Below are 16,777 nucleotides of genomic sequence, written 5' to 3' on the forward strand. Positions count from 1 at the left end.
AGACCACCACTAAACAGTGCATTCACTTCTATTTAACTCAAAACTGAGACTCAGTACAGGGACAGTCAGGAGATACTCTGAGATTTGGAGACCTCTTTTGACTCTCCCAGATCTTTCAGCTATCATTTACCTCCTTGAATATTGCAGGCAGAGGGATGTTTTGTTTCATGGAGCTCTGGGAAGGCTTGGTAGTGAGTCTGATGATTTACTGTTAAGATCATCTACTTGATCATATTCTTGGTGGGAAAAAGAGATTTCAAGTTGCTGTATTTGTTACAAAATGTTAAAATTTTTCTACCACTACTAGCCCCTTTTCAGTAACAAAGGAAGGAAATAGGAGTGACAGATCTGCAAAGGCACACTGCAGTAGCTCAGAAAACCTCTATTAATGCAAGACAGGGACAGACACTGTCCAAAATCTGAAACAAAGTATCTCACTGCAATTTTTCTAATAGAAAATTTGAAAATGTTTGGCGGAAAAAGCCAAACCAGTATTATAATGAAGAATTGTTGGCTAGCTTTAATATAAAAGCTTGAGGTTTGTTTAAGAAAAGTTGCCTTGATCATTCCTATATTTAAGTTTCTACATTTTATTAATCTCATGTGGCTAGTTTCATTCTTTTCCCTCCTTTGTGTCATACATTCATATTTTTGTCAGATGAGACAAATGTATAAAGCTATTTGTATTCAAACGTATACGTATATGTATCATATATTTGAAATAAAACGAAAGACACAGGACAGTGACAAAACTGGATTTTTGTGCATCTACCTAAACTGAACTAATACATCATCTATGAAAGAGAGGAATAATTTACTGGACTGCACATCACATAAGATGAATCTCAGCAACAAAACTGTAGAAAGTTTTTCTCAAAAGGACTTTTCATCACAGCAGACTAAACAGAATTAACTCACACATTTAAGTAATAAGACACAGCTGACCAAACAATGTATCTATTTATTTGATTAGCTTTAAAGGCGTCTGTTGTTAAAATCTACTTTGTAAGTTAAAAAATGCAGTTTCAGTCCACCAGTTTTAGTAGTTTAGACTGCCTATGTTTACTAAGTTAGGAGATCTTGTTGCCACAGCTAATGACAACAGAATACTGATCTCTCGGTTTTCTTTTTTATTTTAATTTTTTACCTTTCCATCTGTTTTTTTTTAACTTGGCAAACATTTAAAATTACTAGATGTATGTACAGCTCTGTATTGTTGCATTTAATTTAAAATATGTAAGAAGAAAAGAGACCTCTATAATATGACATACTTTGATCATCTAAGCTTCAAAAAAACTTCACAGCAAATGAAATATCATGCTATGGTTTTCTGAAGCATGTAAGATACAATGTTGATGGAAAACCATGGATTACCGTTCACTGTATTTATACCCATTAATATTGCTGCAAATATGCTGCCCACTTCATGGCAAAGCAAACTCAAAACTGTATAAGTTTTGCCTTATTAACTGCACAGTAAAGTATGCACTGCAGTGAGACACGGCTCACCGGGACACACTGCAGGAAACCTCCTGGTACGAAGCATGCTATGTAAGAGAGGCATGGATATAGGTAGGATTGCTGTGCTGACTGGCAAGCTGCATAGCTTTAAAGCCTTTCATTCAAGGGAGTACTCACTCCAGGCCATGCTTTCAGAACAGACTGTAGCTATCTTCTGGATAACTGAGATATGGTTTAGGAATATATAAAGTAATTTCTCTTATGCAATTTCATTTTAAAAATTGAAAACCTTTATTTAACTTTAATAACGTTAATAACCGTAATTTATTTAATTTATGAGGTTTATTTTACCTCATTTAAAAACCAAATTCTTCTTTCAGGACAGTGAATTGAAGGTATGTATCTCTGGCACTGTTATTTTAAATTAATAAAGTATACTTGAAATCCTTAAGTGGGGACGGAAATAATCAAAACAGCCCAGAAGAAAACTGACACAGAAAGTTGTTGGAACAACTGCCTTCACTGTGAAAAATTTTCCTGTCTCCAAAAAGAGTTAAACTACCCAAGGAACTGGTCCAGAAGTGTCCAGGTATTTCTTGATATTTGGTACTTAAAGGTTTCAAAAGCTTGTAATAAAATAATGAAGAATACTGGTAATGTTACAATTCCTCTATCTTGCTCATTTTTCTGAGGAAATTACCTCTGGAAAATAAATTGATAGGGCTAAGAGGTCCAAACAAATAAAACAAACAAACAAACCAAAATTAGAAAAAAGTATTCACCTGTATCATACTAAAGAGTGCCTCTGAGACTGAAGAGGCATGTAGATACCAATCAGAAATTCATGCAGTCATCTCAAGAGACAGGGGTGGTACTGCACATATTGTGAGAAATATTAGGTACTTCTAGCAAAATATGGAATGTTCAGTCAGGCCCACGAAAAAAAAAAACCCAAACCACAAAATAAGCTCACCAAAAGCAAGTGCAAATATATTCATTTGGGTAAAACAATCATCTGTGTCTACTCATGCATGCTATCTTCTCTCATTGCTGTCGCTCCTGTCAATCTGAAGTTGATAGGTAATGGACCTATGATTCAGGGAAACTGCTGAAGTGTGTACTCAGGATTCAGTTTGAGAGATGGGTTCATTTATCATCATAATAAGCTATTACCATTGATAGGTCACAACTCATTGAAGAGACAGTCAGTCTAATTGGCTCAATTCAGTTAGCTCTGGATATGCCTCAAGGAGATGAGCAGTGCTTTGCAGGTAATATTCAATCACCCAGCAAACCACTTGTTTAATAATTTATCACAGTTCAGATTGGGGTTCTAGCACATGATTACCCCTTCAATATGCCAAATATTTGGTCTTAACCCTTTTGTCTCTTGAGCCCAGGAAGACAAAGGCAAATTCATTCTTTATTTAGGGTAATCTACTTCTAGAAATCTACTGAATATTTAAATTTTCCACTGAGGTCTGCTTTCTAAAGAAATTTGTTGTAGTTAGCTAGAGTCTCTCTTTGGAAAATAAAATCTTTGCCCCCATCATTCTCTTCTGCAAAAATCAGCTTACAGTATGTAAACTTAATAGGAACATAAAGTAATGGAGCTCATTTTGCCTTCTAGAGATTTAATAAAGCAGTTTGGGTCCATTCAGAAATCTTCAGCAGTCAGGTAATGACAGGGTAGATGAGACAGAGGGAATAGTGTACATCAGACACAGGACCTACAGGATTTAAAGGGATGCTTCATACTCTGTTCAGATATTAGGTCAAAGTGTGAGTCACTCACAATATTAAAATGTTTAGAATAATGACTCTGTGAATAGACAAAACTAAACCAATAAATCAAGACTGATCACTATTGTGCTACTTTCTTGTCAGTTTGGGTTACCATAGAATCACAGAATCATTAAGGTTGGAAAAGACCTCTAGGAACATCAAGTCCAACCATCAACCCAACACCACCTTGCCTCCTAAACCATGTCCTGAAGTGTCACATCTACACGTCTTTTAAATACCTCCAGGGATGGTGACTCCACCACCTCTCTGGGCAGCCTGTTCCAATGTCTGACCACTCTTTCAGTAAATAAATTTTTTCTAATATCCAATCTAAACCTCCCCATTTCATTGTTCAGTATAATGTAGCCATACTGAAAACGTCCTTTGCAACTGCTGTATTGTCAAATGCTTTAAGGTTCTACTTCTTCCATCCATTTCAGTGGTGGTGTGGTGGGTTGCACCTGGCCAGCAGCCAAACATCCACCTACTTGTCACTAACTCCTCTCTCCCATGGGATGGGGAGAAAATATAAGAAAAGGTGAAAAGAGTTACAGATCGGCGGGAAGGGCTGGAGAGAGATCCTTGATGCTGTGCAAGAGCCAAAAGATTGGTGTGTTACCAACACTGTTTTAGCCACAAATGCAAAGCACAGCACCATACAGACCACTGTGGAGGAAGTTAACTCCAGCCCAGCCAGGCCCAGTACAGATGTTAAAATGCTATGTTCATTATCAGCTTATCTGAAGAGTATGATGGTCTGCCTTTGCCTTTTTCTTGTTAAACTGAAATATATAAAAGTAATAATTTTGATACTTACTTTTTGGGTGACTGACTGGAAATTTAGTTAAGTATGGAATATCACCCTCTGAAAATTAGCGTTTGTAAGACACGCACAGCATAATGGCCCTACCACTCAGCAATCATTTATGAAAAAGTCAAGAATATACAGAATTTTTAAAATTACTCATTTAATTTTTATTATAATTAGTTGTGCAACTGGTTACTTCTCCCCATAAGCAAACATTAAATAAAATTAAAAGCAGCTCTTTTTATATACTTTCAGTGTCAGTTTGAGTTTCATTTCGCTGGTATCTTAGTTGAACTTGTCCATTTTCAACCACTGATAAACCACTCTCCCTTCTTCGATACTCTAGTTAGTAATGATGCTTTGTGTGTTAAAAAATTGCCTTTAATTACTCAATAAAATTTTAAAATAGACACTAGAACAATATTTGGTTGTACAAATATACAACCTTTTTGTTAATGATAATGGATATAAGATGCCATTAACAAAGTCAGTGGATTAGGTCCCTCAGTCCTATGAACTGATTCAAAATTCTCAGGACACCCATACAGTGAAATGTGTGTCACACAAATTCACATGTGTATACCTTTTAATTGCATTTGTACACAGGTGACTAGTACTGGGACTTGGGCACCTGTGCTACACTGGTTTGGTATTAAAACTTCTCAGTGACAGAGGTAAAGTTAGTCAATCAAGTTGGGGCACCAAACTTAGTTTCTGAATACAGATGAAGAAAAGCAATGCTAATTCCTATATGTAAAATGGAAATAATGGAATTTATCCATCTTGTAGAGAAGCTGCATGTCAAGAACATTTTGAGATTGTCAGATGCTACTGAGCATGCGAGACTTCAAAAGCAATACAGCACAGATTGAAAGTACTACAAACAGTTTGCAGAAAAGGCTGTTTCTCTTGTGCACCATCAGAAATTCTCGGTATTTTTGCCCTTCTGCATACTGTCTTTTTGATGTGGAAAGCGAAAGTTGAACACCACAAAATTACAAAACTAAAGCTCAGTGGCATCTTGTGGTTTTACTAATGAGTTATAAACTCAACAATTTCAATTATATTCTATCTCAGGTTTTTGTAATTAATTTAAATTTAAAGTAAATTGGGGGGAGCCAGGTAAATCAGACAGAAATAGCAACTCAATTATTCATAAAGGGAAATCTGGAAACTGAACTGAACATTACCTTTTTGTGGCTCTGATTTTTTGAGAATGACCTTTCAGTAGCTCTTATTTATACCCTTTTGGTGATGTCCATAGATTCCTTCATCACGGTCCTGTGTAATCCAGTATCAACTAGATGTCTGGCCTACAAATTCTGTCCAGTTAATATAAGTGGGTAAACGGAGTAAAACCCCCTTAAACCCTTTACTTCCAGGTAATCTGTGATCAGCAAGGAATTCCAAATGTAATTTTCAAAGCAAATGCTTATTTGCTGAAGAAGTACTTAGCATGCAAAGGCATACAACAGGAACAAAACCCTCATGTATCCTCCCTTTCATAAACTTCAGTTTTCCTTTGCAGTCTTAAGTAACCACTGTTCAATTTAGGTATCTCTAGCTTAGGAATCACCACCACTGTGCTACTTTGCATGTTGATTAGCCTTCAGTATAAATCACCAGATATATTAGTTCTTTCCAAGTCAAAGGCTTTTTTTTCTTTTTCTTCTGCTTTGTTGGATCCTTCAGTATTTTAGTATTTGGGATCAGAGATAAAAAGAGTAAGACTTTTCAATCCGGCAAGCATATGGCCCAATTTACTTTCTCCTTCATTATTTCATAACACCACTCAATATTCTCTCTCTACCATTCACATCCCTTCTTTTGTGAAAATACTTTATTTCCTGCTTGTTTCTCCATTTTTCAACTGCCACTATTGATTAAAACCCGTGCCTTCAAGGCAGACTTGGGTAAGCAGGTAATGCAAAGGGCACTTGAGATTTATGAAATAATTTCACCAACAATAAATTTCCTCTTTTCTCTACAGTTGTGTAAGATGATTTTAGTACAAAGAAATTAAATGTATTATGGGATACATGAAATACTGCAGTCAGTGGACTCAGCTAGCCAGATTCTGAGCCCCGTTTCAACTCATTTCAAAGGCACACAGAGGCTGTAACAGTCTACTGGGCATCCTTAGTTTTCTTTGCAATCACAATAATGGCTTACTTGAACTGCCCCAACAGTCTATCAAACATTGTTAAAAGAATTAATGAGGAATAAAGTGTGCAAAATTTATTTATGCCTTGGTGGTTCTTTACAGTCATGGGTAGCTGAACCCCAAAAAGGACAGTCCTGATATTGTTTCAATTTGTACTAGGGAGCAAGAAAAATTTGTCTAGCCACAGCTGTAAAAGAATGCAAAGACCTACCCCTGCCCAATTTCATGGTACCATATGGCGACAATATTTCAGCAAAGATAATGAATCTAAACCCAATCATGTAATACAAATTAAGTAAACTTAAAGGAAGCATCACTCAGCTATGGTTCAGATCTTTAAAATGTTTTGCTCTTCGCTTGTATTCCTGCTATGTTTGTCTCATCCTTTCAGTATCTGAATTTGCCTATTACCTCAATTTTTAGAAGCTACAGAGAAGTAAGCGCTAATAAAATAAACAGCGTACTTGGTATAAGTTGAAGACATCTTCATACTGTTGACTGAGTCTGATTACCATGGTGACTTATTTTGAGTCAAGGAAATTCAGATTGTGATTTAAAATAAAATTACATTATTTATATTAGTTTAGGGTTTACTTGTTAAAAAATAAAAACATATCAATAAACTAAGCCAGCTTTTTATCAGAAGAATGCATTAAGGTATGAAAGACAAGATACTGAAGTAGCTGTCTTCACAAAAGATATTTTTATTTAGGTTCAAAGGAATCATTTTAATTTTCTGCCATGTGCTGGCTGTTAACACTACTTAAAAAATCTGAGGATCTGCAGCAACTGTGAATAACTTCAGGGGCATTACACTGAATGGAGATTTCTTGCATACTATGTGCTGCTGATGCCTATTACTGTTTCTTCCACAAATATGGATAATGTGCATATAACTTAACTATTTCATCCCGCTCAAACTTACAAAACATTAAGAACCAATAAATGCCCGTAAAAATTGTTTTTGATATGTTATGCCTTATACTTGAGGATGACATTCCCTACTCTATCCCCACTTTACTTTTGCTAGCTTGGGGATGTTCTTTGCTACACATTCAAATCTGAGGCTGAAACTCATTTCTGTGCAGGGGTTATAAAAAAGACAAATTCATCATGATGTACTGGACTTACTATCGCTGCAGAAAAATCCTTCACACAGTTAGCAGATGCTTCAAGCACTGCCATTACGTTACTAAATGGCAGTCATGCTTAGACCCGGACAACCCATCTGTACTAGAGAACCAAATCTTCTACATGAGGGCCTAAATTGTCCACATACTCAGCTGAAAGAAAGAAGTGTCTTAGAAAGGCAGGCGCACAAAGGGAGATCACACCATCCCACCTAAGTTTCACTGCTTTGCTTCCCTGACAATAAAAGCAACACAAACACATGCTCAAAAATATCTGTCTGCTGGCTAAACTTAAGACACATCTGACTACTGGAATTATGTAGGCTAGGTCACTCACTACTTTTCATCAGGTCAAATACTTTCAAAAAAACCTGATGAAAGAGAAAAGTAGCTTCCAACAACAATTTATTTTGCATCTCATCCATTTATACCAAAAGGTGTTAAATTAGATTGTTCTCCTTTTTGAGGCAGGCAGCAAAATCAAGAAAAAGAGTTGTGGATCTATCTAACTCTATTATGTCCTGTGAACAAAAAAGTCTTGAGATCTGAAACCATGACAATACCAGATGAAGCTTTCTGGCTTTAGAAGCATTAATAATTTAGGACAATTGATCCTGGCATTTCTGTTCCAGCTAATTATTGTATTATTTACGCTTCTTTATGTTTTGGGTTTCAACTCCCTCCCTGCCCCCCAGGGAGCTGTAGACTGCAATTTGCTTTGCATTATTCTGCCTTTTGCATCAGAATTGCCTAAGAAATGAAAATAAATGGAAGGAAATAAACACAAAAGCCACAAGGACCTAGATTATGATTATTTTAAAATTCAATATTTAATCCTATAAGGTATTCTGGGTAGTCTGCAATAGAGAGTATCTCACAAAACAAACTGCTCACTCCATCCCAATCTTGAGTTTTCCACACTAGAGTACTTTTAAAGGGCTGACAGACTTTTAAAGTTTGTATGCATTGGCTAGAGGCTACTACAGTGTCTTCATTTCTGGACTCAAAGAAACATTGACTTCTGTAAGTCATCAAATAGGTTGCACAGCTAATTATAAAAGAACAGGCAAACTAAATGAAGTGACAGTGTTAAGTCAGACAAGTCCCCTTCCTGTTCTGTGTGCACAGACTCTACACAAAACTTTCAGCTGTTGCCTTGGTTTTCACTAGAGGTCAAAGAACAACATATCCACCATATGGCTGCCTAAGTCTATGGAGTTGACAAATATGATGTGCTAGAATTTTTCCAAGAGATAACAAAACCTTTATTCAAGCATCTTTTGCTCTAATTTCCAACATACTCTGACTTCATGACGGACCAAATTACATTAACTTTACTTTTACTGAATGGGATCGTGCTGTACAACTAGTCTAAATGACTCGTGCGAAACAACATTTGAGGCAAAAAAATTCTCAATATGAGTAAAATCTGTCAGAAAGCACACAGTGTTTCAGACTAGAGGTGGTTTAGGGCTTCTATGATGTTATTTACAGTCTGAGTAATGGCAGCTTTAATATCTGCTCAAAACCCAGAGGACAGAGGAGTTAGAGGATGCATTATCGCATTTCTGTATGACTGCTGGGTGTTGAGACAATTTTCAGAGACCTGGGTTCTAGGATGGCCTCAACCTAAAAGCTGAACTAACCTGTGACTGCTGACCAAGGGCAGTGCCCTAACCACCTGAAAGAGGCAGGGTAAATCTCCACCTTCATGGTTAAAGCTGCCCCCTAGCAGAGAAAGGAACATAATATTTGCAGCAGCAGCAGAGAGAAAATAAGGCAGAGGGAGTTTCTCTAACCAAGATGGATTTTTCCTCATGGAACGTCAAGTGGCCTCAGCTGCCCCTCGTGTGTGTGTGTCAGGGAGAGGCGGGTGTTCATACATTTATTTAGATATGCTCCATATCATGTTTTCTTTTGGCTAATCGTAAATGGCTTCTACTCAACCTACAAATTATCAAGTTGCTTTTTGCTGAGGTGTCAAAGGAAGAGGCAGAGTATATACATGATGTCAGACTTCTGAAATATTGCAGACACTTAATCCTTCCACAGTGGCTTTAAAGAAACGTTTGTTTCACATCATCCTGCTGAGTTTGGTATCTAATTTTTAATTAATTTTATGCTTTCCTTTCAGTGCTCTGATGAAACATTATCAGAATGTAATTCACGACACTTTCAGATAAATTTGCAAAATATTTTAGGATGGACACAAGTTTAAATTAAACTTACATTGTTAGTTAAACAATTGTTGAAGTGTCACAACAATACAAGAAACTGCAAACAAAAATCAAATGGGGTTCTCAGATACCGAAAATGTAATTAAAGTTGATAGCAAAAGGCATTTTTTCAGTAACTAGAAGCTCTAGCAGACCACAAGTCCTTCTGACTGCACTCAGTAGGCTATGATGAGGTAGGCAGGCAAGAAGATAAACCATTTTATGATACCTACAAAACCTTTAATACCAGCCATTTTAAATCTGCTCTCCCAAATTATCCAGTAGATATTTTATTTCTAGAAATTAAATTCCTCCAGATTAGCGCCAAACATATTCCGCACCAAAAACAGTGTTCAGTTTTTCAGTTCAAATGCATATTATATAGTCAGACAGGTAAAATATCTGGCTTTTAAAAAACTATCTGTATTTGTACAACAAAGTTTAAGTTTCGGTAGCAGCATATATATTGAGAAGACTAAAAGGATATGGTGCTGTTAAACTAATTTGCTCATGTTCTAGTCCTACTCTGACATAAACAAAAATCCTGCAGCATTTATAGCCTTTTGTTATTTATGTCTCCTTAGAGACATAGTCAAAGACCAGTATCACATAGCCTAGTGTCATACAGATTTAGACAAAAAAGAAAAAGCTGAAGGCTGCACATTCACAAGCATCCTATTTATAACACCTTTTTAATCCAAAAGAAGCATTTGGAGATGAATGTAAAACAAGCAGATAGCACACATATGGCAATCAACATTGTGGAGGCATACGCACAACATGCCAACTTTATATGAAAAGAATTATTTTAAATACGGTTTTTGAGCTATATTTGAAAACTGGGAAATGCAGGATGGTTACTACCTTTTGTTACTCACTTGTTTTTGGGGGATAGTATTTAAGAGTAATAATTTTAACAATACAAAGGAAAGGCAGTTTTCTGTGACACAAGTTTTATAAATTACAAGTGTACATCTTGGTATAAGATTTGCTAAATCGTTCTCTACATTTCCTAAGACAAAAATTCTTAAGAAGCTTGCCTGCTCTGAGATAGCAATTATTCTGCTGTAACACAGCTAGCAACCACTCTCAAGAAAGGATGTTTTAATCTAGTTTCATCTACTTGGTTTTATCCAGTTTCAGCTATTTAGAGAAATGTTTTATTGAGTTTACAAATAAGGACTCTCAATATTCTACTTCCATTTCCCTTTCCGTAGCATAAATCATATGGCCTAAGCATGTCATTATGACTATAATTTACGTGATGCAACATGACAGTTAAGATGTACTGTGGTAATTTGTGAGTGCTTTCAGTATTATTGTAGTATCAAAAATTTATATGGTTCAGTTATTAAGGCAAATTGTTTCATTCATACAGAGATGTCTGACAGTAACCACAAAGGACCTCCAAATTACACTGAAAAAATATCTGCCACGTTCAAATAATTCCTGCACATTCTTACCATTATTTTGATCACTGATTAGAAGCAGGATGAAATTCTGCCTGGAAGAGTATCAGTTCATATCTCAGGGTAAGTTCACCAGACATGGAAGATTATAGAAGAAACTCTCCCTTGCCCAGATAAATGAGGCTGAGTATCTTTAACAATTTATAGCCATGAACAGGATGCCCAGTTCTTTGGAATGATGCTATTTAGTTTCCACATGCTCACTTACCTTCTGTCATGTTGATTTTCAGCCAGCAGGAAAAAAATAAATAAATGAGAGGTTGACTAGCCTGAAGAGACTACAGAGGAAAATGTGCTCAAGTGCATTAGTGTGTTAGCATTTCAGAGAAGTTTTAGCATAATCGGGGTTATGGTAAATGGAAAGCTGTTCAGCTTTCTTTATATTTAGGACTCATTCAGTCCTCAATTCTACTTGCTGGAAAAAAATGAGATTTTTATAAGGTATCATGTATGACAGCAGAAAGTCTAATGGTGAGAAGCCCGATAGTCAGACCACTAAAGCATCCAAGACTTTAGAAAGCGAATATTTGGTATTAACTTGCAGAGCATGAATATGTGTGTATATGCACACATGGACACATGCAGACTTGGATAAATATGTTCATTAGAACTGGCACAGAGCTCACAACAGCATTTTCTAAGTTCTAGGGCAGAGAGCTCCCCACACATAAGTTTCTTGCCAAACATTGAAGTTTTGTAACACACCCCCACAACATCTGATACACAACTTGCACCTCTGAAAAGCAGACAAGAGAACTGGTTTTCAAAATTGAGGAGAAGGTGGGAAGAGAACAGGACAAGCTGAACCACACACCAGCTAATTCATTCAAAAACAATGCTGTGAACCATATAGACTTCTCTAATACCTGACAGCAGAAGCCCAAAGAGGGCTCAAGGTCAAACTTTTTGCCTCACAAGGATACTCCATACACCTGATTTTTTTCTGGTTGCAATATTGCTGGTCAAATGGCTGTCCAACTTCATCTCTCCTCAGTTCCACCCCCCTTCAAAGCCTTATTTCTTTTCTCAATAAATCAAATTAGCGTTTAGGCAAGTACCATCTGCACTTACTTTGTTGCCCAAATAAGAACTGGGTGCGCTCCAATAATAAGTCTGCGGCAGTACTTTTCGTGCAGCTACGTTGTTGATGCTAAACTGCTGCTGCCCATCAAATCTCTTTTGCTTGGGGGTAACTCTGATGAGACCTGGTAAGCCAGTCAGATACCAACCATTCATGTCTTCTATCTATAATGACAGAAAAAAAAACCCCAAAGCAAAACACATTACAATGAGAATCAGGACATCAGTCATTTCAGTAGTCACAGCCTCTCATTCTTCCAGTTTAAAAAAACTGATTAGGTTTACATGATTAATAGCAGTTTAGGAACAAAGGAAACAACAAAGTAATAACAGCGAAAATTTGTCTTATTGTATGTGACTGGGAGTTATAACTTCTGAAAAGTTTGAAGTAACTGCAAGTATTTGCTTTCTCTGCTTCATATGGTCCAGAGTGAGGAGGAAATTCTATTGTACAAACATATGTGTAATAATATCTCCAAATATTATACAAGTTTTCAGTAAATAGTATCGGTCACAGAGGGTACCGAAGATGAGATGACAAATGAATATACATTTTCGGATTGTTGTAGACAGCATAATTTATAACAAAATTTAATTCTAAAGCCTTACAAGTTCAAATATACTTTTTTTAGAAAGCCGAAGCAAAGCTGGGAAGCACCAGAACTTGTATTTCTGAAATCCCATAACTAGAAATTAATTGTCAGAGAAGAGCACACTGTTCATACAAGGATGGCTTCTGAAGACTGGATACAAGCAGAACAATAAAATAGCTGAGCTGTGGGATGGAAAATAATTCCAGATGCTGGCATGTAAATGAGCACACTGGGCACATATGATTTTAGTTGCAGGCTTCCAGCATACCAGTACAGCCCAAACCAGTAGCTAGTAGAGCTGGAACACATTTCCCAAACTCGATCTACATACATGAATATGTAGCATACATCCATTACAGTGGAATCAGTGTCGGAGCTTTGAGAGCTAATTTCAAGTTTAGAGTATATTTGCAGGCTACAGACATTTTTCTACAGCACAAATAAGAACAGTAAGTTCATCTCCTTTCACAAGCTTTTCTAGGAATGAGGTGTGCAAAAGAAATTCACTCAAAATGCCCCCTGTAAGGCCTCCCTTTTTCTTACATAAGCTGTGTGTTGTACATTTAATGTTTCAAAATTCTTCATGATTTCAGGTCTAGTAATTTAATAATGACCTGGAAAAGAGGTTGCCCTATGGATATGTTGCATTTATCTCAGGACTGATTATGTATGCACATTCCGGGACTGTGTTTATGCACATGGCTTCATTTTTTACTGTTGTAACTTCTTCTGCACTTCTCGCTCTTGAACTGCACTTTTTCAGATCTTCCTTACAATGAAGAGAAGCAAAGCTTATAAGCATTTTCTTTTGGATAAATGAAAAATATATGGGGCACAAAAGAAGATGCATGATTTTATAGTAAGATGCATTCTGGTGGCAATGGAGAGTGACAACACACAGAAACACAAAACCAATGACATGTACCGATACAGTATGAATTTTCTTACACTTTTGTAGGTAAGGTGAGAGTGTGTGCAGACGTTTGTTTTCCCAGAGCAGAAACATTCCTCACAGCCTTTGGGATTATTTTGATGCAGATTGAAGAAACCTGCTTTGCAACGATCACAGTTTTCTCCTTCGACATGTTCCTGGAAATGCACATTAGAGTATTACTCCCATTGTCATAGATTAGAACTTGAGATCACTAGCTTTTTACGCTGCAGGAGAGTATAAATGCAGGACTATAAAGACATTTATAGGAGACTATTCTTATTTGTGAATATTAGTAGCAAATCCTCTACAGAACAGTAGTTACTATGGTTGCATGTAAATAACAGGACACGGAATTTGGACACTATAAGATTTTTAATTTTTCATCTACATCTTCTGCATGGACACACCTGATTTCAGGGAATAATCTAATTCATCTCCTTTACACTTAAGAGTGTCAGAGGGGAAGTAAGTATGGGACACAGTGTTACAGCCTCAAGAACTGTCATTTGTAGGTATGGCTGATAAAATCTGTGCATCCCCAATTGATGCAAACTACAGGTACACAGTATTAGGTGTACCAACCATTCAGCATATCAGTTTTCCAGTGGTCAATCATTAATAGCTGAATTCAGGCTAAATGAAGTGTTAAAAGGGCTACATTTCTTCTTTCCGTTAGCTACATGTGTTTGCCAGCCATGCAGCCAGGTCTGCAAACTCTTCCCCTGCAGAAAGCAATGCACTAAACATACATGAAGAATTTTAAACTTAGCATTTGTTAATTACATTTTTCAGAGAAAGCTTATGTTGTACATTAAGTCCTGCTAGCTTATACAGTAAATCAATTTGTCCTACAGGCAAAGATAAAGCTAGCTTTTCTACAAGGAGTATGTTGCAAAAGGCTCACGCTATGGTGCTGGCTTAGTAATTCAGTATTTTTCCCAAGAGCCCAGAAAATTCTTTCCCTTTCAAAAGTGTTATATACAGTCTCTTTAATCCTGGAGGCAGTGCTCTACGGTATGCACGCAGGACCAAATTGTTGGCTCCACGTCAGCAGAGAATGAACGCATTGTAAAAAGCCTGCCCACACTGTGAAGTCTATGATTCCTTGGAATACACAGCTCTGAAGTAAGTTCACCAAAATCCATTTGATAGCTTCCTGGTTAAGATCTAGCAAAGATGGAAAAAGCAAGGCAAAGCATGTGGTGGTATGGGGAGAAAGGATAGCACATATGGAGTAAGAGAAAATAGGGAAGATGAGGGGGAAGGCATAAGGACAGGTAAAGGAGATAAAATGAAAATGTAAATAGGTTTTCACCACTAACTGTTCAGTAGCAACATGTGTAGCAAAATATCTTTGCTCTGTCTCTGTTGCTGTGCTGTATCCATGCTCCCCTTCAACAACATCATATAGACTCTGTTCAACAAACCAAAAATCTCTTTAATACAACAGAAGACTATCGGTCAATTACTTTTAACTTCAACATCTAAATAATTTAGGTATTTTTATGTTTTCACCAGCAATCTCAGGATTAATCAATGCATATTATTGCCACAGGTATGCTGAAATCAGCCAGGTATTAATGCTTCATATGAAAAATAATGTGGGCAATATTTGCGAGCTCGCAGGCACTCCAATGCACAATTCAACTAACTAGAATTCTGAATGCTGGTCCCAAAAGTTTCAGACCTTTGCTGACGTGCTTAGTGTGCGCAGGGTGGGAAGCGTAAAAGAAAAAGAGAGACCTTCAAAGCAAAGGTATGTTTTTAAATTAAAAGTTGTCCCACTCTGCAGTCACAAGCATGTCGTCAGAGAGTAAAACCTGTATAATTCTATTGAGTAGGCAAAAAATTCAGTGGATAATAGATACATAAAACTCGAAGTTTGAAAGGAGATCTAACCTCTCCTTCAGCCAATGAAGCAATTTTTCTACAGCCTCATTTATTTCTGAATACTGTGTTCACTCCAGTTTTAAATTATGCAAAAATGAGACTTTGACCGTATACCTTCAGAAAGCTCTCTGTGATAATTAGTGATAAAACTGGCATTTATACTTGTCCCTCACCTTCCTGTACTTTAGTTTTCTCTGGCTAATGTGGTAAAGATAACAATCTAATGCCCACTTTGCTGCATTTTGCTGCTCGCAGTTAGAACTGTTTTTCAGCAGTCAATTTCCTTTACAAGAAAACTATCTTTAGTAAATTTAGAGCTCATCATATGTAATTGAAAGATGTGATTAGAAGAAGGGAAGCATTTTTCCTAAGACCTGCTATTAACTTGTCCAGACATCCCACTTTACTTTTCATATGGAGCATAACTAATCTGATGATTTCAGTGTCCCTTTGACCATAATCTGCTTTGATTTGAATTTGAAGATTGCTAGTGAAAATAAATGTGTATATATCTCTACCTCAGCTATCTGCAAAGGGTATCATTTTTCTCCCACAAGCACTTACAAAGGGATTAGAGGAACAGAAAGGAGACAAAGGATGAACAGCGAGGAAGAAGTGTATATAGTGTGGAGTCTCTGGGATAGGAACAATTTTCTCTATTCCATATTTGTCCATTTTGGTCTGATTGTACTAACAGGTCAGTTTGGTGCTACACAAATAATGTTATAATAATAAGAATCATTCGGCAGTGGTTATCTTGTATTTGGCACATGACATTTTCATCAAAGCTCCCTTTCAAGTCAGAATATAGCAAAAGCACCCCTTTTCTGATCTTCTAGACTTAATAGCTAAGGAATTAGAACTGTGAAATGGATAGATTTTATTTCTGACAGAGAGCATGTGACTGTTACATAAAGTGAGGATAAGGTTAATTCTCTGAGTAGATTTCAGTGCTATTCAGCTGTCACAAGAGCTTTATATGTGTATGCAGCACGAGCTGATAGACTGAAGTATTTTTTGTACATTCTTGTATTTAGGGATGTAATGTAAGTATTTTTAAATTCACATCCATGGCTAATGCACTTAATTAAATTCTAGAAGGAAACTCCCACAAGTATAACACAGAAAACTTGACCCACAGCACAGTAAATTTTCTTTGGACCTATTCATGGCCAGCTAGTAAACTGTGACTTACAGAGCATTTCTGGTAACTAGGTATTTTATAAGGAGTGGATACATGTGTTTTT

At 36.7% G+C, this 16,777-nt stretch overlaps 1 protein-coding gene across 2 annotated transcripts in view; it reads right to left on the reverse strand.

The window, feature by feature from the left end:
- Window positions 1-16,777, reverse strand: part of LAMA2 (laminin subunit alpha 2) — a 380,736-nt gene that overhangs the window by 202,515 nt on the left and 161,444 nt on the right. For both annotated transcript variants that reach the window (XM_064447317.1, XM_064447318.1), the window contains exons 11-12: window positions 13,655-13,795; window positions 12,105-12,278 (exon numbers count right to left, since the gene is read on the reverse strand). In XM_064447317.1, coding sequence (XP_064303387.1) covers window positions 12,105-12,278; window positions 13,655-13,795 — 315 coding nt within the window. The remainder of the gene's footprint in view (window positions 1-12,104; window positions 12,279-13,654; window positions 13,796-16,777) is intronic.

The sequence above is a fragment of the Phalacrocorax carbo genome, chromosome 3, assembly GCF_963921805.1.
Source record: "Phalacrocorax carbo chromosome 3, bPhaCar2.1, whole genome shotgun sequence".
Taxonomy (NCBI): Eukaryota; Metazoa; Chordata; class Aves; order Suliformes; family Phalacrocoracidae; genus Phalacrocorax; species Phalacrocorax carbo.